Source organism: Ixodes scapularis, unplaced genomic scaffold (assembly GCF_016920785.2).
Source record: "Ixodes scapularis isolate PalLabHiFi unplaced genomic scaffold, ASM1692078v2 PGA_scaffold3__209_contigs__length_174095766, whole genome shotgun sequence".
NCBI classification, from domain to species: Eukaryota; Metazoa; Arthropoda; class Arachnida; order Ixodida; family Ixodidae; genus Ixodes; species Ixodes scapularis.
Window position 1 is genome coordinate 63918772 of NW_024609868.1, and position 25325 is coordinate 63944096.

At 47.8% G+C, this 25325-nt stretch overlaps 3 protein-coding genes across 3 annotated transcripts; 1 reads left to right on the top strand and 2 right to left on the bottom strand.

The window, feature by feature from the left end:
• Positions 1-659: 659 nt before the first annotated feature.
• On the top strand, positions 660-19414 carry LOC8040557 (glyoxylate reductase/hydroxypyruvate reductase-like). The gene is made up of 9 exons (XM_040504276.2): positions 660-736; positions 1321-1451; positions 1531-1603; positions 1660-1776; positions 1869-1963; positions 3378-3455; positions 3829-3988; positions 6905-7035; positions 19149-19414. Exons 1-9 carry the CDS (start codon positions 660-662, stop codon positions 19271-19273), a joined length of 987 nt encoding a protein of 328 aa, XP_040360210.2. The 3' UTR covers positions 19274-19414.
• Positions 19415-22379: 2965 nt separating this feature from the next.
• On the bottom strand, positions 22380-23363 carry LOC121837195. The gene has a single exon (XM_042292746.1). The coding sequence runs from the start codon at positions 23361-23363 to the stop codon at positions 22380-22382; it is 984 nt and encodes a 327-aa protein (XP_042148680.1).
• A 12-nt stretch (positions 23364-23375) lies between these two features.
• On the bottom strand, positions 23376-24434 carry LOC121837196 (zinc finger MYM-type protein 1-like; the record flags this gene model as incomplete). Its single annotated transcript, XM_042292747.1, has 1 exon — positions 23376-24434. A coding segment is annotated over one exon (1059 nt), but the record flags the coding sequence as incomplete, so codon positions are not given.
• Between the last annotated feature and the right edge of the window lie 891 nt (positions 24435-25325).

Sequence of the window (25325 nt, forward strand, 5' to 3'; positions counted from 1 at the left end):
ATATCGAACGTGATATCCGATGCGTCTGAGGTAGATTCTGTGTAGTAGTGCGATGAGAGTGATAGTGCGCTCGTTGGGTCCTTCACTTTGGTGAGGTCCTCATCACGCTCTGTCATGCTGAAGCCATCCTGAATTTCTTCTGGGTGGCACTTTAAACCGGACAAAGAAGCTGTCTCCTCGGGATACGCAAAAGAAGCATTGGTTATGGTGGGGTTGATCGCATTTAACGTCGCTTGTTTTTGGGAGGTCATCGCAGCTAGATGCCTGTCTCCCTTGCGGGAGAACTGATATTCCCAGTTGCAACTTTCAGATGCAATTTAGTGAAAAAAAGTGTTTTCCGATAAAATAGTACAAGTTATTGCTGACCTGCAAAAAAAGTACTGTTCGCCATCCGAACACTTCGTCGTCCTCCCCTCGAAGCCACCGTTTGTATTTGCCAAGCTGCCCGACGATTTCAGCGGCGTCAGCAACGCGCCAGGCAGCATGCTGCCTTTCTCGTGCAACCTGCTGGGCAGCCTTCATTCCATCTCCACAAAAAAAGGCAGTCGGCGATGAGGCACTGGGCATCAGATCGATGAACCGGTGGAGCTGATGTGAACGCGGCCCTTTCGAGATTGCCCTCGGAAGATCGGCTGCTTAGCCCTACGAATTCCCCCAAGATGGCCTCGAGTAGGCCCACCGTATTCGTCAGCAGGAATGACGTGCCACACGAAGCCATTGACCTCTTGAAGAAAACGTGAGTGCTACTTGGTGCACGGGTGCGACTCCTTTGCAAGTTTGTAGTCTAACCAAAATACGGCTCTGATTCTACGCGACCAAATGACGTGTCCGTAACGTAGCGAACGAGGGAAGCAGTGCGCCTCTGTCACTACGATGTCATTTATGCCTTTTTTCACATCTCTCAAAACTAAAACTTTATTGTCACTGGCAAGGTGAGAATGGCATGGCGGAGTTTCAGCTGTCCCGCCTTTAGCAAAGCACGGCAGAAGGCATAGAGCGCGTGCTGGAAGCCGTGCATTCAAAAGATACGCCCTGCCGACAGGAAGGTCCTTCAGTTTCCCCGCCGCCAGAGCGAGTCCTTCGGCATCTCGTGAGCTTCGAACGCGCACGAGCAGCCAAAGCACGACGGAAGGCAACGACCGCGTGCTTGAGGCCGGACACCGGAGAGAGACGCCCTGCCGTTTTCTATATGGCTACAAGGGGAAGAAGGCTTCCTGGAGTCTTGTTTTCCGATTCTATTACCGGCTTCTGTAACAGCTTTGTCTAAACTCCTTTCATCGCATGGAATTATGTGAACCTCATGTAAAATGTTACTTGTAGGTGTAACTTAAAAGTAGTTCACTGCATGGAAAATAATTGGAAAGAACTATGGACGCAACACGTCAACGGGATGAATGCCCTCTACATACAGAGCTACGAAAAAATTGACGCAGAAACGCTGAACCTAGTAGGTAAGTGACGCAGATCGTGCAGGCACGCCGAGACATTTTGGGGAGGCTGTCACTCGAAAAGGGTGCGTTCCGCTGGCAGGTCCAAGTTTGCAAGTAGTGTCCACGCTGTCCGCAGGTCACGAACACATCGACAGAGACGAGTGTCGCAAGAGGTAGGCGGTAAAATCGATGGAGAAAAAAAAATCATGACAAATTCTTTTTATTGCAGGAATGTTCACGTGGGCAACACTCCGCATGTACAGGACGACGCAGTCGCTGAATTTGCGGTGGCACTGACTCTTGCAGCTTCCAGACGAATGTTCGAAGGCGCCAACGCCATACTCGCGTACGTTACCGCAGATAATAATAATAATAATCAAAAATATAACGTTAGCCTTCTTCTTATAGTTGACAAATGCGCATTCGGTTTCATTCAAGGGGAGATTGGACTCTGGAAAATTGGGGTATCTGCTGGATGCTTGGCCCGGAGCTGGTAGGAAAAGTCGTTGGCATTGTGGGCCTGGGTGGAATCGGTACGTACACTTTTCATAATTGGTATGTGACGTGACGACGTCATGACATCTGTGACGTCATGAAGTGACGTGACGACAAGACAGAAGTTAGCCTGTTCAGGTATGGGCGCCATTGCCTTTCGTGACCCTGTGCGCCATGGGTAATCCCCACAGGGTACAAATATTTGCGCCTTAGAAAGGGGACTTAATCGTCTTCTGCGGTTTTGCAAGGCACGGTAATATTGACAGGGCTGAGGAAATGGCGACGCCGAATGACAAGTTGACACTAAAACGAGGTCTGGCGATGAGCATGGCACCTTGCACGTTACGTACGCCAGCGCAGATTGTATTTTTTTGTCAATACGGTTTTTGGACAATATTATTGAAATATATTCGTGATGTGATGGGCTCACAAGTATAAAAAATGAGAGCTTTCATAAAACACAATGACAAATGTTGGGCACAGTGATGTCGATAGATGCTTTTAGCTCAACGCAGAGCCGTGTATAGAGAGGGTTTGGTCAATGGGAGGCGCGGGTAGAGCCAGTGCGTGCACCAGACTCAGAAAGAGGGCCTGACATGCTCTCTGAACCAACCAGAAGCCGAAAAGAATCCCCTAGCGGTGATAGCGAGAAACAGTTTTAATCATAGGTATATGGTATTAATAAGCGCGTAAGAGTTAAATGTAGGTAACCCTTCATGGTTAAAAACAGGGAGCACGTGATGTTTCGATTATGACCATGCAGAAAGATGTAAGAGACAAATGTGCCGCTCGAAGTCTGTTTTGCTCGGACAGAGTCTGATCGCTCGGACGGCAGATTCCCGGCCCTCGGCGCCTGGCGTACGGATTATGTCGATCTTTCCAATAGTCGCACTCTTCCACCATGATACTGGATGACCATGATTGAAACACCACGTGCACCATATTTTCAGTCACCGAGAGTTACTCCGACGCGTTTATTAATTTCGTTTCTCGCGACGAACGCCAGGGTATTATTTCCGGCTTCTGGTTGGCCACATGCGAATTTCTGAAGACATCCTGGAACACGAACAGCACGCTTTAGGCCAATGGCGCCTCCTCATTTGTCTCCTATAGTTCCCACTGAATTGCCAAACTCTCTGATTATACGGCTCTGACTCAATGAGCACACATAGAACGTGTATACTATTATCTTCGACACCATAGTGTAACTAAACGGCGGCGTCGATGTCTATACTCCATTCGCCTTTAAGCAGAGACTGCAGCCAAAGCTACAAGCCCGCGCCCCTGGCTTTGAAATGTGCATTTCTAGCGCGAGTGCTCGTTCTGCAGAAGAACGCTTCAAAACCGCGACCTCGATTTCTCTCATTGACTGCAGTCTCAGCTTCAGGGTGAACGGAGTATATCATCCTCGCCTTCGCGAGCCAGTTCTCGAAATCTGTTACTATTCCTTAGGTCTGGAAATCGTCAACCGGTTACGGGCCTTCAAGGTCCGAAGCTTCTTGTACTACAACAGGCGTCCCAGAATGGATCGTGAGTTGGGTTTCAGTTTATGGTTTAATGCGCTGTTTCCAAACAAGCCCTCACGAGGTGTGGGCAAACTCGCAGTTTCCGGACGAGGTGTGGGCACTGCGCATGCGCAGAAACCAGATTCGCGACGTGCGCATGCGCCCTGCCGCAGTGGCGTGACGTCAGCGCCGCGTCTGACGTCACGCCGCTGAGGTGGCGCTGCTGTCAGCACGGCGCATGCGCAGACGCTTCATATCACGCGAATTTGGTTTCTGCGCACTGCCCGCACCTGGCGTGGGCAGACGCGCAATAGCGTGTCGGTCTATGCACATTCGAGCTCTCTGTTCTGGGTATATCTTCAACCTGGCAACCGTCACGCATGCTGCCTAATGATCAGCGCTGCCGCACGACATCCAGTACAGCTCCCTCAAGCATCTGCTGGTGAACAGCGACATCGTGATCGCCAGCTGCCCGCTGAATCCGGAGTCTCGGCACATGTTCAACGAGAAAACTTTCAGGCAGATGAAGCCCACGTCTATATTCGTCAACGTCAGCAGGTATACAGTTCTGGTGAAAACCGCTAGGACCAGCTGAATGAACCCGGATAGTCGCGCCAGTGAGAAACTTGCATGTAATACATTCTGCGACACTTACGAAGCAGCACGTCCTGTTAAGTTAAGCGCAAGATAAATTATGAGCACACGTTCTCATACGCGCTGCGGACGATCTGAGTTTGGATTGCTATTTCCACCAGCCTCTACTAAATTATATTTTATAACATTATCTTTCATTGCTGTCCCTTCTATTCCGTGTCTTCCTACTGTCCCAAACTAAAGCAATAATGGTAAACAATTCATTAAAACAAATCGTTCTCTACAACTACCTTTAAGGCTGCCGCTGTGTTCAGGCTGGTCAGGGCAATATCTCTTGCTAAATCATCCAGCCGACGCTACGAGCTGATGGGACCAATCAGACAGCGTCAAAAACGCACCATCATGGAGTTTGTCATGTTTCTGCACGTGCCCTATTATCGCTTAATCACTCATAAAAAAAAAAAGTCCAGTGACTTGTACTATTGACGCTGCTTGATTGGTCCCATTAGCTCATAGCGTCAACATACTGCGAAAGTATAGACCGTTCCAATAAAAAGCTTCTGGCAGGCTCATCAAAGTTCGCGCGTATGGCGTGTGCTTTGCTCGCTTTCTAAAGTCACGAACACGCGCGTCCTGGGCAGTGGATCTGTAGACACTGAAAAGGTGTATAGACCGTTTCAAATAACGAGGTTTTGGCATATTCTGTTTTGATAGTTATTGCGCATGTCACGTGCTTTGCTCGCATTCCGAGGCAATGAACATACTGACCTGTGCAGCTGCACGCATAGGCTGCGATTTCTGGCATTTTCGAATATGTACCTTTGAAGGCATTGCCACAAAAAAATTGTCTCCGGGTGTATAGTTACACACGCTACACGTGTTGGAGTCTGTAGCATGCTACCCTAAAGCGAAAACCTAAAACAAATAAAGCTTCGAGGTGCCTCCTTTTGATTTTGATCGTCTACTCCAGTGGTTCTCGAACATGGATGTGTCGGAGACCCGTTAGGGACCCGCTAAAGCAATGGGAGACGGTATAAAATAAGACAACTAACTGCGGTGTAAAAAGGGCATCGTTTACTGTTATAGACGGGAGGAGTGAGAATCATCAGGTAAAATGATGGATAGATGGTAACGGCTGTACCCTTTATCACGGGCGGTAGCTAGCGTCACCTAGCGAAAGTTTATTTATTTATTTATTTTTTTTTTTTATGGAGAAGGGGGTAAAGGAGGGATGGGGTTTGAGGCTTTGTTGAAGCGAGGGCTTCGCGGAACCCCCAGCGACTCCGCGGAACCCCAATTGATGACCGCAGGTCTACTCTATATTCATTATGTGATCGCGTGCAGCGCCTGTAGCAACTTGTTCTCAGCGTTCCCCTTGGTGCGCTACCAAAAGCGTCGCCGTGGATGGCCAAACGACTGGAATGAGAGCATTGTCAGACCGTCGAATTCGATGGTGTTGATTTAGGAACGCGACAACGCCCAACTTTCACCGTACTTTTTACACAAAGCATGGAACTTGTGGTAACGACTGACGATAAGCAGGCAGGATCCCAAATCGTGATGTCACGGCGAGGCAAATCCTGATCGCGACGTCACGGATGAAAGTCATAAGAGAGCGCCACCGAAACATCTCAGCGCTAATATACAGTTTCGAAGGCCCGTAGGAAGTGGGAGAAAGCAATTACAGACCGCGTGCACCGGAAGCAGTTCAAATCAGCGGCTATCGGTTCTTCCAAACAGCTTAGCGCTCTCACTGTGACTAACTGCGACGTGATGCCTAGGTTCAACCGCTTCTAAAGCGCTGGATATATCCAATTAACGGTTTAATTCGGAATTAGGGTTCCACGTAGTCGCAGCTCTTATGGCCCCGAATGCATTTATGACGTAAAATAAAGCCCTCTCACATCCTCTTTTCAGTACAGAAGTTAGCCGCGGCAGTGGCGTTATGTTTTTAAACGGTCGGTAAGCAGCTTAGGAAAATGGATAATCTCTCACGTGATTGGCCAAATATCGCTAACTGTTGTGTGGGATTGTTTTCTCCCTACCTAATTACTCATTGAATGATATGTATTCCCATTATGCTCGGCGACAACTTTTCTTGGCAATGCAGTCGAGAGGAGGAGAGCCCGCGCACGGCTTTATTCGGCGCTCAAAATGGGAGAAGGAACGCGTGCCTGTACCCCCCCCCCCCCCCCTCCCCCCTGCATTGCCAAGAAAAGTTGAGGCCGAGTATAGTGTTTTCGTGTATCGTGCCTATAATTCCTCTGTGAAAAATTTATTTGAAAATTGTGGGTGCTTTCTGAATAGTGTAGAGGACCTAACTTTCGCGAAGGCCCAATCTTCGCGGATTTCGCGACTTGTACGATATCGCGAAACATAGGTCCCGCGAATATGTTTTTCTGTCGTAACAAATGCGTAGCATACCAGCCTTATTCGCGAAATTTCGTGCGTGCAAAATCTTCCTGGAGTCAGACTTGGACGAGTTGCTAAATATTGAGCCCGCGAAGATAAAGTCGCTTACAGTATTTCTCCATTGCGTAAATGTATTCATTCGTGTTCCTAATTAGCGACTTGTTAACGTGTAAGTTTATTTTATGTGGGCTTTGCTGCTATGTTTTTATTATCTCATATTTTTGAACATCTTGTAAAATAGCTCATTGTCACCAATATATTAAACGAGAAAAATCACGAAATTAAACTCGCTCGCCGGTGTTCGCCTTTGCCAAAACTGATTTTCAAGCTTTTGCAATCCCCGCGGTACGCATCAGCTCCCGGCCAAGTCCCATTAACTTCGCAAAATGAAATTCAAGCCCATGCAAGTCCGCCTTCCCCCGATGAAATAACGTCGCAATCCATGTACCTCTCTGTTGCGATCTTTAGGGGCGAAATCGTGGACCAGGACGCCCTCTACGAGGCCCTCAAGAACAACGTCATCGCCTTTGCTGCGACGGACACAACGACGCCCGAGCCTCTGCCCTATAGCCATCCTCTTTTGACACTCAAAAACTGCAGTAAGTACCTCTACTGACACGGAGGGGCTTGAGAAAAAAACCCTCGTGGTTTAAAATCAATCCAAGGAAGCGGACGGAACGCTGGAGAAGAGAGGGGGAAACCTCCTCCTCTTTTTAGCGTTTCGTCTGCTTCCTCCTCTCCGGCCCGTTTTACCCTCGCCTTACCCTCTTGAGTTGCAACGGACTACGGTTTCTGTGCACACCGCAACTGTACTAATAATAAAAAAGAGAGAGAGACACACACATATGACGCATATTAACCATATGATATCCCATAATATCGTATAAAAGAACCATATGGCAATTGTTATGACTTTTTTTTTTCCTTCAGTGAAGAACGCACAAAATAATTTAATGTTTTTTCGCGGTTATTTATCATACTTTTCGTTTCAGATGGCACGTAGATGGCATTATTTTCTGCCACTGGTAATCATTTTAAAATTAGTGATATTTTAATTAAATCAATGTGGCGAACAGAACCGACAGCATTTTATATCTGTATATTACGTGTATAAGGTACGAGAGATTGGCTTGAATCACTTAAAATTGCAAAGTTCGCTGGTAAAACTATATAATAAAGATTTTCCTTTATATAGGTTTTTCATAAACGGTATTGTGGAATATGAGTTGTACGGGTGCATGTTTTTCTTTTTCGTTTTTTTTTTTTTTTTTTTTTTTCGGTAGTATAACGCTAATATGCATACATCTTTTTTTTTTTTTTTACTTTTTGTTTTGCTGGAAATTCGGGGCAGAACAGCTTCGCCTTTCTTATTATAAATGCTGCTGTTGTGTGTACACTCTGTAGATTCAAATAATGTTCTACTGAACTCGTTTTATTTTTCTGAGAGATTACACAAGAATAACGACATTAAAACTACGAGGAATGTTCCTGCGTCCTAACCGGGCGCTGCCCGCAAGGCGTCTGCCCTCCTCTCCTCTCTCCTCTCTTGCCGTGGGGGCGACTTGAGTTGTTTAGTCTACCACCACGGAGGTCTGGCCGACTGGCCCGCAACCGGGCCCCCGAGCTGGTGTCGGGTATCCCCGGTGCGTGCCGGCCTCCTCCGCGGCTCGAGGGAGCGTGTTGCGGGGAAGACGATGCTGTCGCTGCAAGCCTCTACATCACTCCCCCCCTAGTGGCACAGAACGCAGAAAGGTGGCACGAGCAGGAGAACTTGAAGTTTATGGTTCACGCAGGGAGAGTTGAAGCCTGTCCGGGTAGTGAACTCGCCGTCCGGAGCGTGTGGTTCTTTCCGGCTTTTTCGAGATAGGGAGCGCTCCCTGGTCTTGCGCGGGTAGAGAAGCCGGTGAAGAACGAGGCGAAGAATTTGTAGCTGGTGGAAGGATGGGGAAAGGGAAATCGGCGTCGGAAGCGGTGTTTACAAAAGCGGGCTTCAGGCGGTCGGTGGCGATTACTTGATTGTTTCCCCTGATTGTGACCGTGAATTGTTTGGGTCCCCGTTTTACGACCTTGTAGGGGCCGTCGTACGGTTGTTGGAGGGGAGTTCGCACCGCGTCGTGTCGAACGAACACGTGCGTGCAGGTGTCGAGATGTGTGCTGACGTAATGGTCTCGACGAGCCGTTCGAGGTGGGGTCGCGCGTAGTCCTTCCATGACCTCTTTTAGGCGGGTCACGTAGCTTATTGGGTCGGACAAGTCTCTGTTGCTCGCTGGTGTGAAAAATTCGCCAGGTAATCGGAGTGTGGTGCCATAGACCAACTCTGCTGTTGTGCACGAGAGGTCTTCCTTGAGCGCTGTCCTGACACCAAGAAGGACGAAGGGCAGAACGTCAGTCCAGTCGGTGCGCTGGTGGGCTTTCAAGGCTGCCTTCATTTGCCGATGGAACCGCTCGATGATCCCATTGGCAATCGGATGATAGGCGGTTGTTTTCGCATGCTTTGATCCGAGCAGGCGCGTCAGTTGAGTGAAGAGTGACGATTCAAACTGGCGTCCGCGATCGGTCGTGATGATGGACGGTACTCCGAAACGTGAAATCCAAATTGACACAAAAGCGCGAGCGACGGTTTTGGCAGTAATGTCCGAGATGGGAATAGCTTCCGGCCAGCGTGTGAATCTATCTATGCAAGTGAGGATGTACCGCTGGCCTTGTGATGGTGGTAGCGGTCCGACAATGTCAACGTGGACGTGGTCGAACCTTGCATCGGGAGTCGCGAAGGTGGAGAAAGGCGTAATGGTATGTCGCTGGGTCTTAGCTCGCTGACAGGATATGCACTCTCGAGCCCACTGACGAACATCGCGATTCATGCCGGGCCAAACGAAGCGAGAAGTAACGAGATGCTGTGTTCCCCGTATGCCCGGGTGCGATAGCGAGTGCAGTTTCTCGAACACCAGTTTACGGAAGTGTGCGGGAAGAAATGGACGAGGCGCTCCCGTCGACATGTCGCACCACAGAGTTGCGTCATGCATGGGCAGTGGTACCTCTCGCAGTTCCATCGAGTGCGTAGCTGTGTGCAGTTGGCCGAGCTCGGTGTCTCTTTTCTGAGCAGCAGCAAGGGCGGCGAAGTCCAGCACTGGGCGTTCAGCGGCGCCGATGCAGAGGCGTGACAAGGCATCCGCCACCGGGTTGTCGCGGCCGCTCACGTGTCGCACGTCCGTCGTGAACTCCGAGATGTACGACATTTGACGAAGTTCACGAGTTGTGTGGGTTTGGCTATCCGACTTCAGCGATCGTATTGCGAAGGTCAGTGGCTTGTGGTCAGTGAGAATGAAGAAGCTTCTTCCCTCCAAGAGATGGCGAAAGTGGCGAAGCGTCAGATATGCGGCGAGAAGCTCTCGTCCGAAGGTGCTGTATCTGCGCTCGGTGGGTGACAGTGTCTTGGAGAAAAAGGAGATGGGCTTCCAGATGTTGTTTTGCCATTGCTGAAGGACCGCTCCAATCGCAACTTCCGAAGCATCCGTCATGGCGCACAGGGGAGCGTTGTCCTCGGGGTACACCAAAAGGGTTGCGTCGGCGATGTCTGCCTTGATTTTGGTGAACATGCGCTCCGCTGTTGCATCCCAGGTCAAAGCCGCTGCCTCGCCGTGGCTCTTTTTGAGGAATTCTTGCAGCGGTTGGAGGGTTGTTGCGCAGTGGGGGACAAAACGCCGATAAAAATTGACGATTCCGAGGAACTCCCGCAGCTGGCGTCGTGTTGACGGTCGAGGAAAGTTCCGGATCACCTCAACCTTCGCGGGAAGTGGACGGATGCCTTGGTGGTCAATGTGGTGTCCCAAGAACTCCAGCTCACCTACACCGAACTGACACTTGGCGGTGTTAATGATGATGCCGTAGCCCCTGAGACGCTCGAACACAGCTTTGAGGTGTTGTTCGTGCTCGGCGGGTGATGAGCTTGCGATGAGAAGGTCGTCGACATAGGCACGGCAGAAGGTTAGTCCCCGGAGTACTTCGTCAATGAACCTCTGAAAGGTTTGGGCGGCGTTCCGAAGACCGAACGGCATCCGGACGAATTCGTATAGTCCGAATGGCGTGATGATCGCGGTCTTCGGCACGTCGTCCGGGGCGACGGGGATTTGGTGATAAGCGCGCACCAAATCAATCTTTGAAAAGATGCATGCTCCGTCGAGGCTGGATGTTATGTCTTGGATGTGGGGGATCGGATAACAGTCGGGAGCGGTGACGCGGTTTAATGCGCGGTAGTCGCCGCATGGTCTCCAGTCTCCGGCTGTTTTCTTTTGTACCATGTGCAGTGGTGAGGCCCATGAGCTCGACGACGGTCGCACGATGCCCAATTCAAGCATGTGCTGGAATTCCTGTTGAGCAATTCGCAGCTTGTCAGGGGCGAGACGACGCGGTCGAGCATGGACGGGAGCTCCGGTGGTTTCAATATAGTGAGAAACGCTGTGCTGCACAGGGCGTTCGTCACAGCCAGTGCGCGTCAACTCCGGGAACTCGCGCAAGATGGTTGTGAATTGTGTTGGGGCGTTAGGAATGACATGCGCCGGAGCTGGAGAAGGCACTGCGGATGATACGCCCGACACGGAGAGGTTAGTTATCGTGTCGAGGAGACGCCTTCGTCCTATGTCCACCAAAAGTCCGAAGTGTCGGAGGAAGTCCGCACCAATGATGGCATGTTGCACGTCCGCGACGACGAACACCCAGCGGAAGGTCCGTCGGAGACCGAGATTCAAGGTTAGCGAACGCTCACCGTAGGTGGGAATTGGCGTCCCGTTCACAGCTTGGAGCTGCGAGGTGCTGGACATCCGCTTGTCTTTAGGTGTTGCCGGTAGTATGCTGACCTCGGCACCGGTATCCACGAGGAAGCGGAGGCCGGTGTCGCGGTCGGGGACGTAAAAGAGGCGTTGGCGGCTGTCCGGAGTGGCCGAGGCACTTGCCGCCTCTAGTGCTCCGCCGTTCCGTTTCCCGTGTAGTGGCAGGGTGTGGTGCACTTAGTGGCATTATCGCCGAAGCGGCGGTGGTACCAACAGATGTCGGTTCGTGCTGGTGAAGAAGATGGACGGCGTCGTTGGGACCGCGACAGGCTACGTCCGCGGTGTTGCTGCAGGGTCGCGACGGCGGTCGTCAAGCGGGAGATCTCCGCGCGGAGCTGTTGTATCTCGTCCGTAGGAGCTTGGACGGCCGATACAACCGGAGTCGAAATCTCCATCAGCTTGTCGGCGAGCTCTGCCAGGTGTTCAACACCGAGGTCTCCAACGGACGCCAAGATCATGCGCACGTTGTGGGGCAGACGCTGGACGAACAGGTTCCGCAGGAACGAAGCGTCGATTGTAGATGCCTTCTCACCCATCAGCTGCTGCATGCGGCGCAAGAACTGGGTAGGTCGGCGGTCACCAAGTTCCTCGGTGGTCAGGAGTTGTTGTAACCGTCTTTCCTCAGAAGCTGTTGTGCGGCGGATCAGCTGCCGCTTGAGGGTGGCGTAGGCATCCGTGGCTGGTTGCTGGAGGAGCAGGTCGCGTACCTCGCTGGCGATGTCTGGTGGAAGGCTGGCCACGATGTGATGATACTTGGTGCGATCAGCGGTGATCTTCCGAGTCGCGAACTGCGCTTCCACTTGTAAAAACCACAGCTCGGGATCCGCAGGCCAGTACGGTGGGAGCTTGAGGACGACGACGGAGACGCCTTCCGCAGGGGGCGCCGTGGTTGAGGAGTTGGCAGAAGCATTTTCTTCTTCTTGATTCATCGCAGCGCTTGAGGTCGGGTTTTTCGTTAGTCCGGGTCACCAATGTAGATTCAAATAATGTTCTACTGAACTCGTTTTATTTTTCTGAGAGATTACACAAGAATAACGACATTAAAACTACGAGGAATGTTCCTGCGTCCTAACCGGGCGCTGCCCGCAAGGCGTCTGCCCTCCTCTCCTCTCTCCTCTCTTGCCGTGGGGGCGACTTGAGTTGTTTAGTCTACCACCACGGAGGTCTGGCCGACTGGCCCGCAACCGGGCCCCCGAGCTGGTGTCGGGTATCCCCGGTGCGTGCCGGCCTCCTCCGCGGCTCGAGGGAGCGTGTTGCGGGGAAGACGATGCTGTCGCTGCAAGCCTCTACAACTCTATCTCAGTAGTTCCGTGCAGCAGTGTGAAACCTACAGATGTCCTCAGCCAATCAGGAGAGCCAACCTCCCTAACGTGTTCTTCCGCGCGTCGTCTGCTTGCCGTCTGCTCGCGGCGACCGAACGTTCGAAGAAGCCACGAGGCTGTCTGCTCAAAACGTCGTGCTACTTTTTCCCACAAGGAAGCGACCCCCTAAAAAGACGACGACGATACCTAGTGAGGCCGGAGCCAACCCGGAGCACTGTGTGTGCACGCGCACGTGCGGAACTCGAAGGCCTGTGTGGCGACGGTGAACGGAACCTCAGCCTGTGTGGCCACCCTAATCGCACTATAAGTGTTAAAGGTATAAGTATAAGTGTTAAACGTCACTTTTATCCTCTTTTCTACCCCCAATGTGAGTAGCCTCTTTCAACCTTCCAATCTGAACCAAGACCAGAAAGATAACAAAAGGTAAGATAAAATGCTTTTACCTACAGCCGCTCCCTTGCCGCATTCTTTTTGCACTACTCCCAGCATGTTCAACGCCAACTGCTTCGCTTGTTTCGGATAACAAAGCACATTTGATTGGTACCTCACAGGTTGGTACCTCACAGGCGATTCAGCGCATGCCACCATTTTGCGAAAAGCGGCTTGGGCAAAGCACTACCCCGCCGCAGTCTTCCGCTGTGTTGTGACTTGGCTTTTTACTCGTGCTGATTAAGCTATCGACGGAGTCACTTACTGCGATTTCTAAACTGTATATTAGCAGATAATTATTTATGGTGTATCACTTCAGCGTCTCTTTGCGAAACAATAAACCAAAACATAAAGGACTATTTTGTAGTGTTCTTGCATTTAAATAAAAACACATACGGAAATATCAAAGAAGAACAGCTTAAATTATCGTCGTTTTCGGGCACAGAGGAGTATTACAGCATTACTGTACATGCCAGTACTGCAGTTATGGTGATACAAGCAGGGAAAGAGCCCTTACTACAAGTACTTTATTCCGCCGCGCAAGAGTGACGCCTCTGTGCGCTCAGTAGCTTTGGTCCTGCTGCGGGAAACTACTGAGATGGAGTATAGGTGCCCAAATAGCTGACTGTTGTGAATGCGCTCTCGTCTGGAACAGTTATCATGAGAATGCACGCGAAGTTATAATTGAATTTGGTCAGATGAACCTGTTTTGAGGGGTACACCCCAATAATATATAAATAAAACTTTTTTTTTTTACAGGATATTTGTGAGTTGCGCGGCAGTTGAACGAACAAATCGACACTCTCAGATTAATCGATGTTACCAAAAGCGTCTTCAAATAGTCGAATGTTTGCATAAAAGTGGTAAATAACCGAGGCATTTCACAAAATAAATGGTGCAGCCGAACTGTGCCTATAGTCGAGAGGGTTTATAAATCCACTCGCAATACCCAGATAAAGAAAGAAACATGGTCTCTTATATTATCCCTAAGACAACTTGACGGCGAAAGCCCAAGCACGGATGCATTAAAGGGGCTGTGCAACGACATTGGGTAGGAATATTTCTTACTTTACACCAGCTTCCTGGCACTAGTAGGACCCAAGAATACTCGAACGCATGCACCACTGACCAAGAAGCGTCTTCGTCGCGGCGGAATTCAAGGGATGAAAGCGGAGCTTCTCTTTCAGTCCCTTCTTCCAAAGCCGCCTTTTGCTCCTTCGCGAAATTTCATGACGGCGCTGTGGGGACAATGGCAACAGTACGATCCCCGGGAATGCGTCACCGAGCTTTGCGGTGACGATATTCAAATGCTGCTCACACAGTGGACGCGAAGACTGCGTACGCATTCGATCTGCGCTCGTGACAATCGATGCCTCGACGTGCATTCGGGTAGTGGCTCGTGCCGTATCCAATCGCTGCAACGACGACAATAGCCGAGCCATAACAATGTCTGGAACTCAGCGCGTGTCCTGTGCTTTGCCAACCCAAGCGCGTGGCTATGATCAACATTGGCGGCATATAATCTGCTCCATATCACGTGGCCGCTTGTTCCGGCTGCGAGTTGAGGGGGTGAACGGTGCTCTTTTTTCTTTAATTTTTTTCTGAAACTTATATTGCGTGGGGTGAGAAACGAAAGCGTGTTTCATAGGTCGATAACGTCAGGGATTCGTTTTAAGCGGTATTTGTGCAAAGTACAAAAATTGTTGCATCGCCCCTTTAAAGACAGTTGCACGATTTACTGTTTCATTCTTTTTTTTTTCACATTATTCGCTTTATAGTCCTCCTTAATTCCCATCGATCACCCTTACATCTCTTTAATTCCTCTTAATTAAATTTAATTCCTCTTAATTCACTTTGATTACTCTTAATTAGCTTTGCCATCCTCCCTAATTTCATTGCCTCTAACTCGCCTGGGCGGTCACATAAACGTTTTGGAACCTTTTGTGCCGTTGACGTGTTTTCGCTCACGGACTTTGAAGGTCGACTGAACGATGAGACGCACAAGGCTTTCGCCTTAATAAAAAAAATGAAGTCTATTCTGACGTTAGACAGCGCATCGAACATAGAGAACTTTAAGGTAAAAGGCTTCTGGTCAGTGCCGTTTTCAGCGTTCGTGTGTATGGTGCGTGCTCTGCATGCTTTCCGAAGCCTCGAACGTACGCCTGCTGGGCTGTGGATATATATATATATATATATACACGATGCACGCGAGTGCAACAGCCCTCTCTGGCGGAGTGCTTTGTCTCGTAGCACGCAAATGCCACGTGACAAAACGAAATACACCAGATAGCGGTGCCCTCTCCGTGAGTGACACTTTTTTGCTCTACACAAGTAAGAAGCGCACTTAAAGGGGTACTCCACCGATTTTTTGAGCTACCTCAACTAACTATATTTTCTGACTCCCCGGCCTTTAGACTCTCCGGTATGCTATTTAGCATCGCGAAATTCATAATAGGTATTGTGGAATCGGCAAATGAAAATGGTGCAAGAACCGATATTCAAATATTCGCGCACTTTTCCGTGCCGTGACGTCAGTGGCAGGCAGGCTTGCCAGTCGAGCAAGTAGTCTAAAAATAGAATATGCCAATCATTTGTTCCGTGCTGGAGCGCGGATACGGGAGCGAGCTTCCAAAGCACTCATTTGACACAAAGAAACTGCTTCAAATCTGTTGGGAACGACTTCTGTAGTCCAAAAAGTTAACCCCTGCCTTCCACTGACGTCACTTTTTCATTGTTGCCAGTAGAGACTTTCAGTTTGAAAAACACGGTGAAGACCAAAACTGTAAATTCAATAACTTCTCGAAAAAACAATATTTTGACCTAATATTTGGGATACTATTTTAGCAATGTTTGTTGGTTAGTTTAGCGAAATTTCAAGCAAATCGGAGACAATGAAAAAAAAACGGTGGAGTACCCCTTTAACGGAGCACCCAACTAACCCAGCTAAACGAACCTCAACATTTGAGAAATATTGCGAAGCACGAGTAGGTGTCAGCGCCCGATACGAAGGTCGAATTAAATATATTCCTTGTCTCAGAAAGAAAGTAAGTTTTGCGAATTTTTACGCGCTGCGCGAAGTAGCGTTTACAGGATTTGGTTGTCGAAGGAAGAAACTATGCTTTTGGCGCTTGAAACGTGTTCGTCTTGATAAGAAATAACGTGAAGAGAACCTAAGATGCACTTTCATATATCTTCATTCCGTTCGTAAAAGGGGAAATTACTAATTAGTAACGTTCACTTGGTCGTTCGAATCATAGAGTTATTATAATGTACGCTAGAGGTTCAAGTGGCGCTAGTGTGCTGACGCAAATTGAAGCAGACAGCAACCAGTCCGAAATTGACTTCCGGTAATGCATTTCTATGGGAAAAGACGAATGCATTTTCTCTCTGCGCTCGATTATAAGAGCGAATATCACGAATATTTTGTGCGTACTAGGCGCATTGGAACATTTCTCAGTCACGCAGATGAAATAATTAGTCAGTTACTGCGTTTTTCTTTCAAATTGGTTGCATTAAAAACGGTGCTAAAACGGCTTCGTACGTGTATTTATGTGCACTGTCGGACACTGTTAGCGCGAACACGACGTCGCCGCTTTTCAGCGCATGAGGGATATACGTGCCAAACGAACGAAGGACATCTGGAAAGCCAAGAGAGACGGCAAGAACTACTCAGTAACACTGGATCAGTAACTACCAGTGTATGCACGATCAAAATAAATTGAAGGCCACGTAATATGTTCCGATTTTAAGTACTAAGTAAGTACCGCTTTATTCTTTCTGCTCTGAGCGAAGATGCTTGTTCTACGTTTAAAATATCACCCGCACCCCCGAAATCTTTGAGAACAAGTGTCTGCATGCATGCTTAAAGGTGCCCGACAGAAAAAACAATACGAAGAGACACTTTTCAGGGCCCACATACTTTATTGTTTACGTTTTTAATGTCTTTATCCGCTCATGCACGAAGGGGTCATTTTCATATAGTGAGAGGACTGGCATATTAGCAATATATAAGCGTCACCGGGATGCTGGCAAGCCTTGAACACACACTATATTCCTTTCGGTTGTTATTTTGCTTTGAATCGTCGCTTGATTTTACGCACCTGCTGCGGAATACATGTTTCGGACTGAAATGTCGCGAAGTTAAACATCGCTCACCGATGAAGAAAAGTGCGCTAACTAAAGCAATTACGCTTTTAGAATGTTAATCAAGGTACACACTATTCGGTACGACCCAAATATCCAAAGCGTTCAATGTTGTTTACCAGCGAAGAGACAAAATGCACGCGCGTTTTCCCATAGGAATGCACAGGAGCACCGCAAATTTAGACTGGTTGCTGTCTGCTTCAATTTAGCAATTAAATGGCGTCCATGTCCCGTGATCGCCGATCTAGCAGTTGCACCCACCCTCACTTGAGCCTCCCTAGGAAGTCGCATAGACACTAGCGCCAGTTGAACCTCTAGCGTACATTATAATAACTCTATGGTTCGAATCGACAATTGAAAGTTTCGAAAGCTCGCACAGACCTATATAAAACGATCCGGCAATGCAGCGCTGCAAATAAAGTTTAAACCTGTAAAAAAAAAAAAAAAAAATCTTTTGGCGCAATGTTGGCGCCATTTCATCGCATTTCGGTAAAATGTATGAAAGTTTAGCAGTTAGACGCAGCAATCACATCACTGCGTGTTTAAAAGTAACACAACTTTAAATTTCTTATACTAAACACATGGGGTCAAGACGCTTACGGATCTCCTTAATTTAGTGCAAGTCGCAAAGCATACATCACTTTTTTTGTCGATCCTATCATTCCGTAAGCCCCCGTTTTCTACTAAAAGAAAACTAGAAAAAATCGTGAAAACTCATCGACGAACGGTTTTATGCGAAGTGCAAGTTTGTCTGCTTCTTGCGTAGGGCTTGTGGTGACGTCAGAACGCCGAGCTCTGATTGGAGGAATGGTGGGTAGACCTCAATGCTAGCTGCCTTGAGGTTTACCCACTATCTTGCCAATTTGGGCCAAGCGGAGCTCGGCATTCTGACGTCACCACAGCCCCTGCAGAGGAAGCGGACGAACTTACGCCTCGCATAGGCTTTTTAATGCACAGAACCAGAAAAGATAGAGCCACATCCCGGCGGGAAATCGCTAATAATGTTTTTTGGTCAGCGCATTCTCTCCTTGCCACAAAAGATGTATCAGTCAGACGGGAGAGAAACCCGGGAACATACTATACTTGGCAAAACAAAGACCAATTATCTGGGTGGCTGCGCCACATGACCGACCTGCATTGCAGCGAAGAACATTCATTAAGCTTCACTGAAATGAAAAAAAAAGGCTTCACAAATACAAAACACAAATATTCTTTTTTTTTTTTTTTTTAGTTTGATAACTCCCTCGATTACACGCAGCCATTGGCAACCAAACTACCTCGTAAATAGAAATAAAAAAAAAATATTAAGCGACATCACCCGACCAGTCAATACCATGGCAATCATCTCGCAAAGATGACAAAATTTGTTGTTTGCATGAAAACGATTAACAGAAGCTGTTCCATGTTTCTTTAGATTGAATGGGCATGTAAACAAGATTTAATATTAAAGCAAGGAATTAAAGGATTACCTTTTTATAATAAAGATGAGACTACATTTTTCTTTCTCAAATTAATATAAGGTGATAATAATTTTAATAGAAAAGTTAAACATGCATTGCACAAAAAGCCCATCAAGCAGTCAGATTGAGAGAGTTTTTCTTTCGAAGTTTAATAGAACACCCTACTTTATATTTCTTTTTAACGAGTTTTAGTTCTAATATTCCCAACATTATACTGCACACTACATATCGCTACATATATGAAGCATCAAAATAAATGTGCAGCTTGCACATAACTATGTATGTTGGAGACTGCAGTCAGACGACGACATGTGGTCAAAGCATAATTTAATATATTCGGTAGCTCCATTGCCAGCAAAAAGCAGATGAAGAACATGTGAGCACTTCCAAAACTCGAGATTGAATAATAAAGAGGGTGCGACAAACAAACTACAATATTTACTATGGCCATAGTCGGAAACATTAAAACAAAAGCCAACACATTGGAGACTTTTTTTTACTTTGAGTAATCACTTATGTTCTTGCTTTCCAGTTGTGACACCCCACATGGCTGCAGATAGCAAGGAAACCAAAGTTAAAACAGCCCTCATGTGTGCCGAAAACATCCTTGCGGTCCTCGAAGACAAGTACAGAAGAAACACATCCCTACTCTGCTAACCAAGGCCCGAAAGAAAATGTCAAAACAGACAAAATTATTAGCCAGTGGCAACACAGTAGCTGGTGAAATAAATATAGGGAATCGTGACAAGTCCATGCAAGCCTGATATCCGAGTTTACACTGACAGGGCATTTACGCTCGTCAAGGTTTTTACTTGCACATGACATATGAGAGCCCAACTACCCAGAGCACAATCTGCGGCTCGAGATTCGTTTTCTTCCCTCCCGAAAACCGCCAATCGAGAACTGGCCGGTTTGAGTCGCGCTCACTCTCTTCTTTGTGGTCACATGTTTGTTTTCTATGGTTTAGACACAACTACCAAAGATAATCAAGGTCGTGGGTTATCGAAAGCACACACTGAATACTAGAAATGGACAAAAAATATTATACCCATTTTCTGTAGCTTCTAAAAAACTGCAAATACGTTGACTGAAAAAAAAAAATGAAAAAAGTTGTACTGCCAAGTGACTTTCGGTATCTTTCTCCTCTATATTTCTTCTTCCCGCCCAGTCCAGTTTCAATTTCCAGCAGTTACGTTTTTTTTTTTTGAATTTATTAAAACTATATGTGACAACATAGCAAAATATTGATTGGGTAGTCTTCTAACACCATATTATATCGCCTATAAAAAAATTGGGGGTGTCAGTGGTTTCTTTTAAATGATAGAGTAAAAGTCTGAAGGAAACCAACTATAAGATATGGGCGGTCTCCAGCTGAATGTGGGATAACACTGCATGCATAAGGTGTGAGAGTTACATCTGCAAGAAAAGGTTGTTTGTTTTTCATCCAGACAATGTGGTTCTCACATTACAATTATCTAATAGTCAGTTTATTTCTTTTTATGAAAACGTTTTAATTTATAAGTATCTCAAATGCTTAAACTAGCGTATTAGAACTGTGCTTCAACTTAGCATTACTATATATTCAAATCTTCATTTCATCAGTCTTTACTATAGAGAGCTTCAGACATATGTGAAATGTATTGCATAATATCAATGTGAATGGTAGAAGTCACCATTTTGCAAGCTACAGTTCCACACCTGAATGTGCTGTCTGTTGAGAACAAAGTATAAATATAGTGCCCGAGGGTTCTTAGGCAGGAGTATAACCAGCATGCCCTCAGCAACATAACAGAAAATACTACACAGCCCTTCACAACAGGCAGGCAGTACTGAATGCTTTGTCTGAAAGGCTAAAATTGTCTAGGCACAGTGAAAAAGAAGACAAGAATGGCCTTTTTTGCAAAATGGTGCTTAAAACAATCCCATCGTGCACGTGCGACACCTAAAGGGAGTGTGCCACTCCGCCTTGGCAACTGGTTGACAGTGCCACATTTGACAGCGTCCGCATTAAGCCGCCTAGTGAAGCGCTACCTGCTCAGACCTGTTCTAACGCGACCGCAGCATCTTGGCCACAACTGCACCTTCTCGTGGCCTTGTTTCTCGACCTCGCTCCCAAGTAAAGGTATGGCACCTTCACATTCGAAAATATATTCATGTCCAGCGTTGCACTGCGTGTACTCCTATGTCATCCAGCCAACAGGAATTGCTCAAAGCTCGGTTTTTGTTGTTTTCCCCGCAGTTGTAAGTGGCCACAACGGTAACAGACTGCCATGTTTTTCATTTACCTGCGCTGGAATATGCCTCTACGAAGCACTTGTGTGTTTGACAATCCGGAAATCACTACGAGACGACATTCACAAGAGCCAGCAATTGATGAAATCCACATGAGAAATATTTTTTGCTTTTCTTATTATCAGATTGCTCTTCGCTCACTGGCAGATTGAGTAGACATACTGGGATTAAGATGATTACGGCTGTTTTTGCCAGTGCACAGAAAAGTTGTGTGTTCTCGATTTCCAAGTCTTGCATAAAAAATACTGCCGTCAGCTGTGGCCCCATAAGTTTTGTATAGCACTGTGCTCGGGTAAGCTTATGTGGATTAGAAACTACTGTCGGCCACTATACAAGTTGTCTATGCAAAATGCTTTAGGAAGGAGCCGCTCCACAGCACCACTGTTTGTCGCACACTTCCAATATAGAGTGCAAGTTTGTCTGTTTCTTCTGCAGCAGTTGTGGTGATGTCAGAATGCCAGCTCTGATTGAATTTGCTTGAAGGATAGTGGGTTGACCTCAAAGCAAGCTGCCTTATGATCTATCCACTATCCTTCAATCAGAGCTCGGCGTACTGACGTCACCACAACTCCTGTAAAAAAAGCAGACAAACTTGCAGTGGCGTCGGAAGTATTTCTGAGGTGGGGGGGCAACGGAATAGACCCTTTCCGAAATTCAGTGCCATCTGGAGGCTGAAATGGCGGTTTAACTTTTGCCATACGAATGGCGGCAATGAACCCGCAGCCTGCAGTATTTTATCGGGCACCGTCACTTTTGCATGTCAACGGCAGACGAGAATAAACTTTTTGCTATACAGGTTTTTCTTGATCATCTCTTCCAGTATCGATCCCCACAACGATGCAACCAGTCAGAACGAAGTGCCAAGTCAAGGGGTTTCGAAGTCGATTTTGTGCCACTAACAGGTTCACTGGGCTCGAATTAGAGAAATGAACACTTACGCAGCGCTTGCATTCGATTCCGGTTTCGCAACGTGCTAACGTCTATAGGCCTCGAATCCTCAGCTTAGAAGTATCTTCAACATGTTCCTTCATCAGTAATTAGAAAGCCGCCATTCGTATGGCACATATACCATTTTTCAGATGGTGATGATAGTGATCAAAGTGGCCAGACTGAATTTCGGAAAGGGTCTATTGGGGTGGGGTGGGGGGTGGGGGGGGGGGGGGGGGATGAAGCATCTAGAACAATATGGATATATAAAATCGAAACGCTCACAAACGTTTATTTAGAATGATTAAAGTAGAAGTTTGGGCTAGTTGGTATTTCATGATTAAAGATTAAAACAACGCAAGGACACGGACAAGAACAAGAAGGTAGACAAACAGCGCCTTGTTTGTCTACCTTCTTGTTCTTGTCCGTGTCCTTGCGGTGTTTTAATATTTAGAATGAATATATGTCCTTCCTCTTTTGGAATGTGGTGATCTTGTTTTTCTCCCATGTTGACGTCTTCAAACAGCGTGAAATAAGAAAGAGCTCACTGGTGCCCGAAAACGGCTCGTCGTTCAGCCGTCCTCGACACGAACTCTCTGATGATACAGTTCAGATCAAGTTTTGCAGCTCGCTCACTATTTACGTGCAGCAGCATCAACTGAGTCAGTCGCTTTTGTGACATGGTAGCTCTGAGGTAATTCTTGATACGCCGAAGTGCGCTGAAACTTCGTTCAGCTGATGCCGCTGACGCTGGCACTGTCATTATAAGTGCCGCAAGGCGCATCACCTCAGTCATCATCCTCTTGACCTCTGGGACTTGTCTGCCCAGAGCACGGCACAACTCGGGTACGGAGCCGATCTGACCGCTTGAGAGCGAGTGAACCATGTTCAGCTGCCTTGAAAGGCTTTCCAGGTGGAAATCAGTAGCGTGGGATCCTAACTTCCTTTCAAGTTCTTCTGCAGTTTGTGGCTTCTCTTGAATAGCGCACAAAATTATTTGCTCTAGTTGTGCGAGACTTTGCATGCCTGGTTGCTTGAATCGCCTTGCAAGCTCGGCGCGAACACAATCTAACGCTTCGTAGAACTGCTTCCGAAGGCCTGTCTCCGCGTCTAGAAACGCTGGTTGACAGGGCTCGCTGCTGTGTTCGTACCTTCTTGGAGGACCGCATCGCGTGGTCTTGTTTGAAGGGGCCTTTAGCTTATGCTTTTTTGCTGCCCCCTCTGTGCGTTCGTACACTTCTTGGAAACCACTCTCCTTTCTTTGCCTTGTCAAGTGTGCTTCCAGGACCTCCGTCGCCCTCAGCGCTCCTCCCACAGAAGTATCTGGCTTCTGCAGCGATGTTGCAAGTTCTTTGCATGGTCCAAATATTGTGATGGCGCAGTTGAGACCAAACATGGTCTCGAACATTTGCATTTTCTTCAAGAAGCCGTGTATTGCTGCCTTCTTGTCGTCTCGCGGATACCCCTTGTAATTCAAAATGTCTTTCAGGGCTAGTTGCACCCTTTCGTAGTTCTCGACGAAGCGCATCATCGCTTTTACTCAAAGAACCCACCGGGTGGGGCACAGGGGAAGCAGCTTGGATACTTTTCCACTGGCGATGGTACCTTCTTCGCTCTCGTGGCCAGGAGATATCACAACATTCTTATATGCTTTCGTTCGCTTCGCTGACTCCATTATGATTCCCGAAACGTCCTTAACGATGGCAAGCGCGTCGCGAATCAGCTCGCAGCCTCGTCCAACCTCCTGCAGAACAAGATCTAAGGCGTGGTTGCTGCAATGAACGTACACAGCTTTTTGCTGCACTTCGGTCACTTTTTTCTGTACCCCGTTTAACCTTCCTGACATATTTGCTGCACCATCAAAGCACTGTCCACGAAAGTTCTGAAAGTCTAGACCCAACCGCATGATCATGTCTTTGATCACAGCAAAAAGAGTTGCGGCTGTGGTATCACTCGGGTTGTACGAGCCAACAAAAATCTCCTTTACATGCAAAGTGTCTGGATCCACGCACCTGATGCACAGCGAGAACTGCTCAGAGGATGAAACGTCCGTCGTGCCGTCGGCAATGATGCTGAAGAAGGTTGAATGCTTTATTTCCTGTATGATGCCCCGCAGCAGCTCGTGAGACATGATTTCAATGACTTCGTTTTGAACGTCAGCGCTCAGCCACTTGTCCCGCCTTTTCATCCACATCTCCAAGGCCGGGACCTCTTGAGATCTTTCGTCGAGTAGAAGCCGCAGGTTTCCATCTTCATACGAATGTCCGCGCAGAGCCTGACCCGAGCGTGCAAGGTATCTGTTGGAACTGAAGACAACACGGAGTGCCATTTGCGCCTCATTCTGCTCCTTCAGGCTCTGCTCACTGAGAAGCTTGATCACTGGTGCTTTCTGCAGTCTCTGCAACAAGCTATCCACGGACCGGCTGTGGCATTCACTTTTTTCATGAGTTCTAAACTTCTCAGTGGCCTTCTTCCAGTTTCTGAAGCCGGATGAAATGAAAGTCACCTCGGCACCACGAACACTGTTTTCGCATTTCATAGTGCACCATGCCACACATTCATAGCACAGCACACTGTCACTATCGCAGTTAGGTCCATATCACATGAGCGAGTGACGTTTTAGCGAACAGCGACATTTGAGCGAATCGACGTTTTAGCGAATAACGGGGGCGCGCGTTAACCCATCCGCCGCGCTGCGCTTTCGCCGCTTCGCGGCGACAGTCTGCGGCGGCTCATTACAAAAATGTGAACCCATTTGGCCCACCCGAAAACGCCGCTTCGCGGCGTCCGAATATTCGCTAAAGTGTCATTCGGTGAAACGTGGGCGTTCGCTAAAACTAAATCCTGGAACCGAAAGGACCGCTGCTAAATCCTGGAACCGAGGTGTTCCAGGATGCGGCGTAGTCATGTAGGTCTGCGGGTCGTATACTCGACCACTTTCGTCCAAGTCCTCGGCGGTACCCGTACGGCACGACGCCCCGGGGATTACTGCAGCCTCGAACTGCGAAATCATTTGCGCTTCGAGCAGCGTAGGCGCGTATCGACTGCTTTATTCGGCTTCAGAAATGGAGAAGCTCCTGCTTATTTCTGGTTTTAAAATAACCGCAAATAATTGAGCCCTTGGATAACTAATCCCATGATGATGAATATCATCATGCCACCATAATGCAAGAAATTCATGCCCGCGAAATATCTTAAAAATTGCAATCTGAGAAATTTGCGAAATATCGAGCTCGCGCGCCGCCTTTACTAAAAAATCTCTGGGGGGGCGGTCGCCCACCCTGCCCCCCCTGTTCCGACGCCACTGCAAACTTGCACCCCACAAAGACCTTTCGGGAAATGCTATGTCTGACGGGGAGGATGGCACTAGAGTAATCATGTGGTGAGTGGGTGAACTGATTCGTACGAGTAGACCGTAATAAATACGACTATTCCTTAACGGTTACCTAGTAGTGAAGAAAAATCTGCCCAGTATAAAAACTATATTAAA

Excerpts from the sequence above, each read along its gene's own strand:
- LOC121837195 (XM_042292746.1), bottom strand. The coding sequence starts at position 23,363 with ATGCGCTTCGTCGAGAACTACGAAAGGGTGCAACTAGCCCTGAAAGAC.
- LOC8040557 (XM_040504276.2), top strand. The coding sequence starts at position 660 with ATGGCCTCGAGTAGGCCCACCGTATTCGTCAGCAGGAATGACGTGCCA. Across the intron at positions 1,964-3,377 it reads TGTGGGCCTGGGTGGAATCG|GTCTGGAAATCGTCAACCGG; the intron begins GTACGTACACTT and ends ACTATTCCTTAG. Across the intron at positions 7,036-19,148 it reads TTTGACACTCAAAAACTGCA|TTGTGACACCCCACATGGCT; the intron begins GTAAGTACCTCT and ends CTTGCTTTCCAG.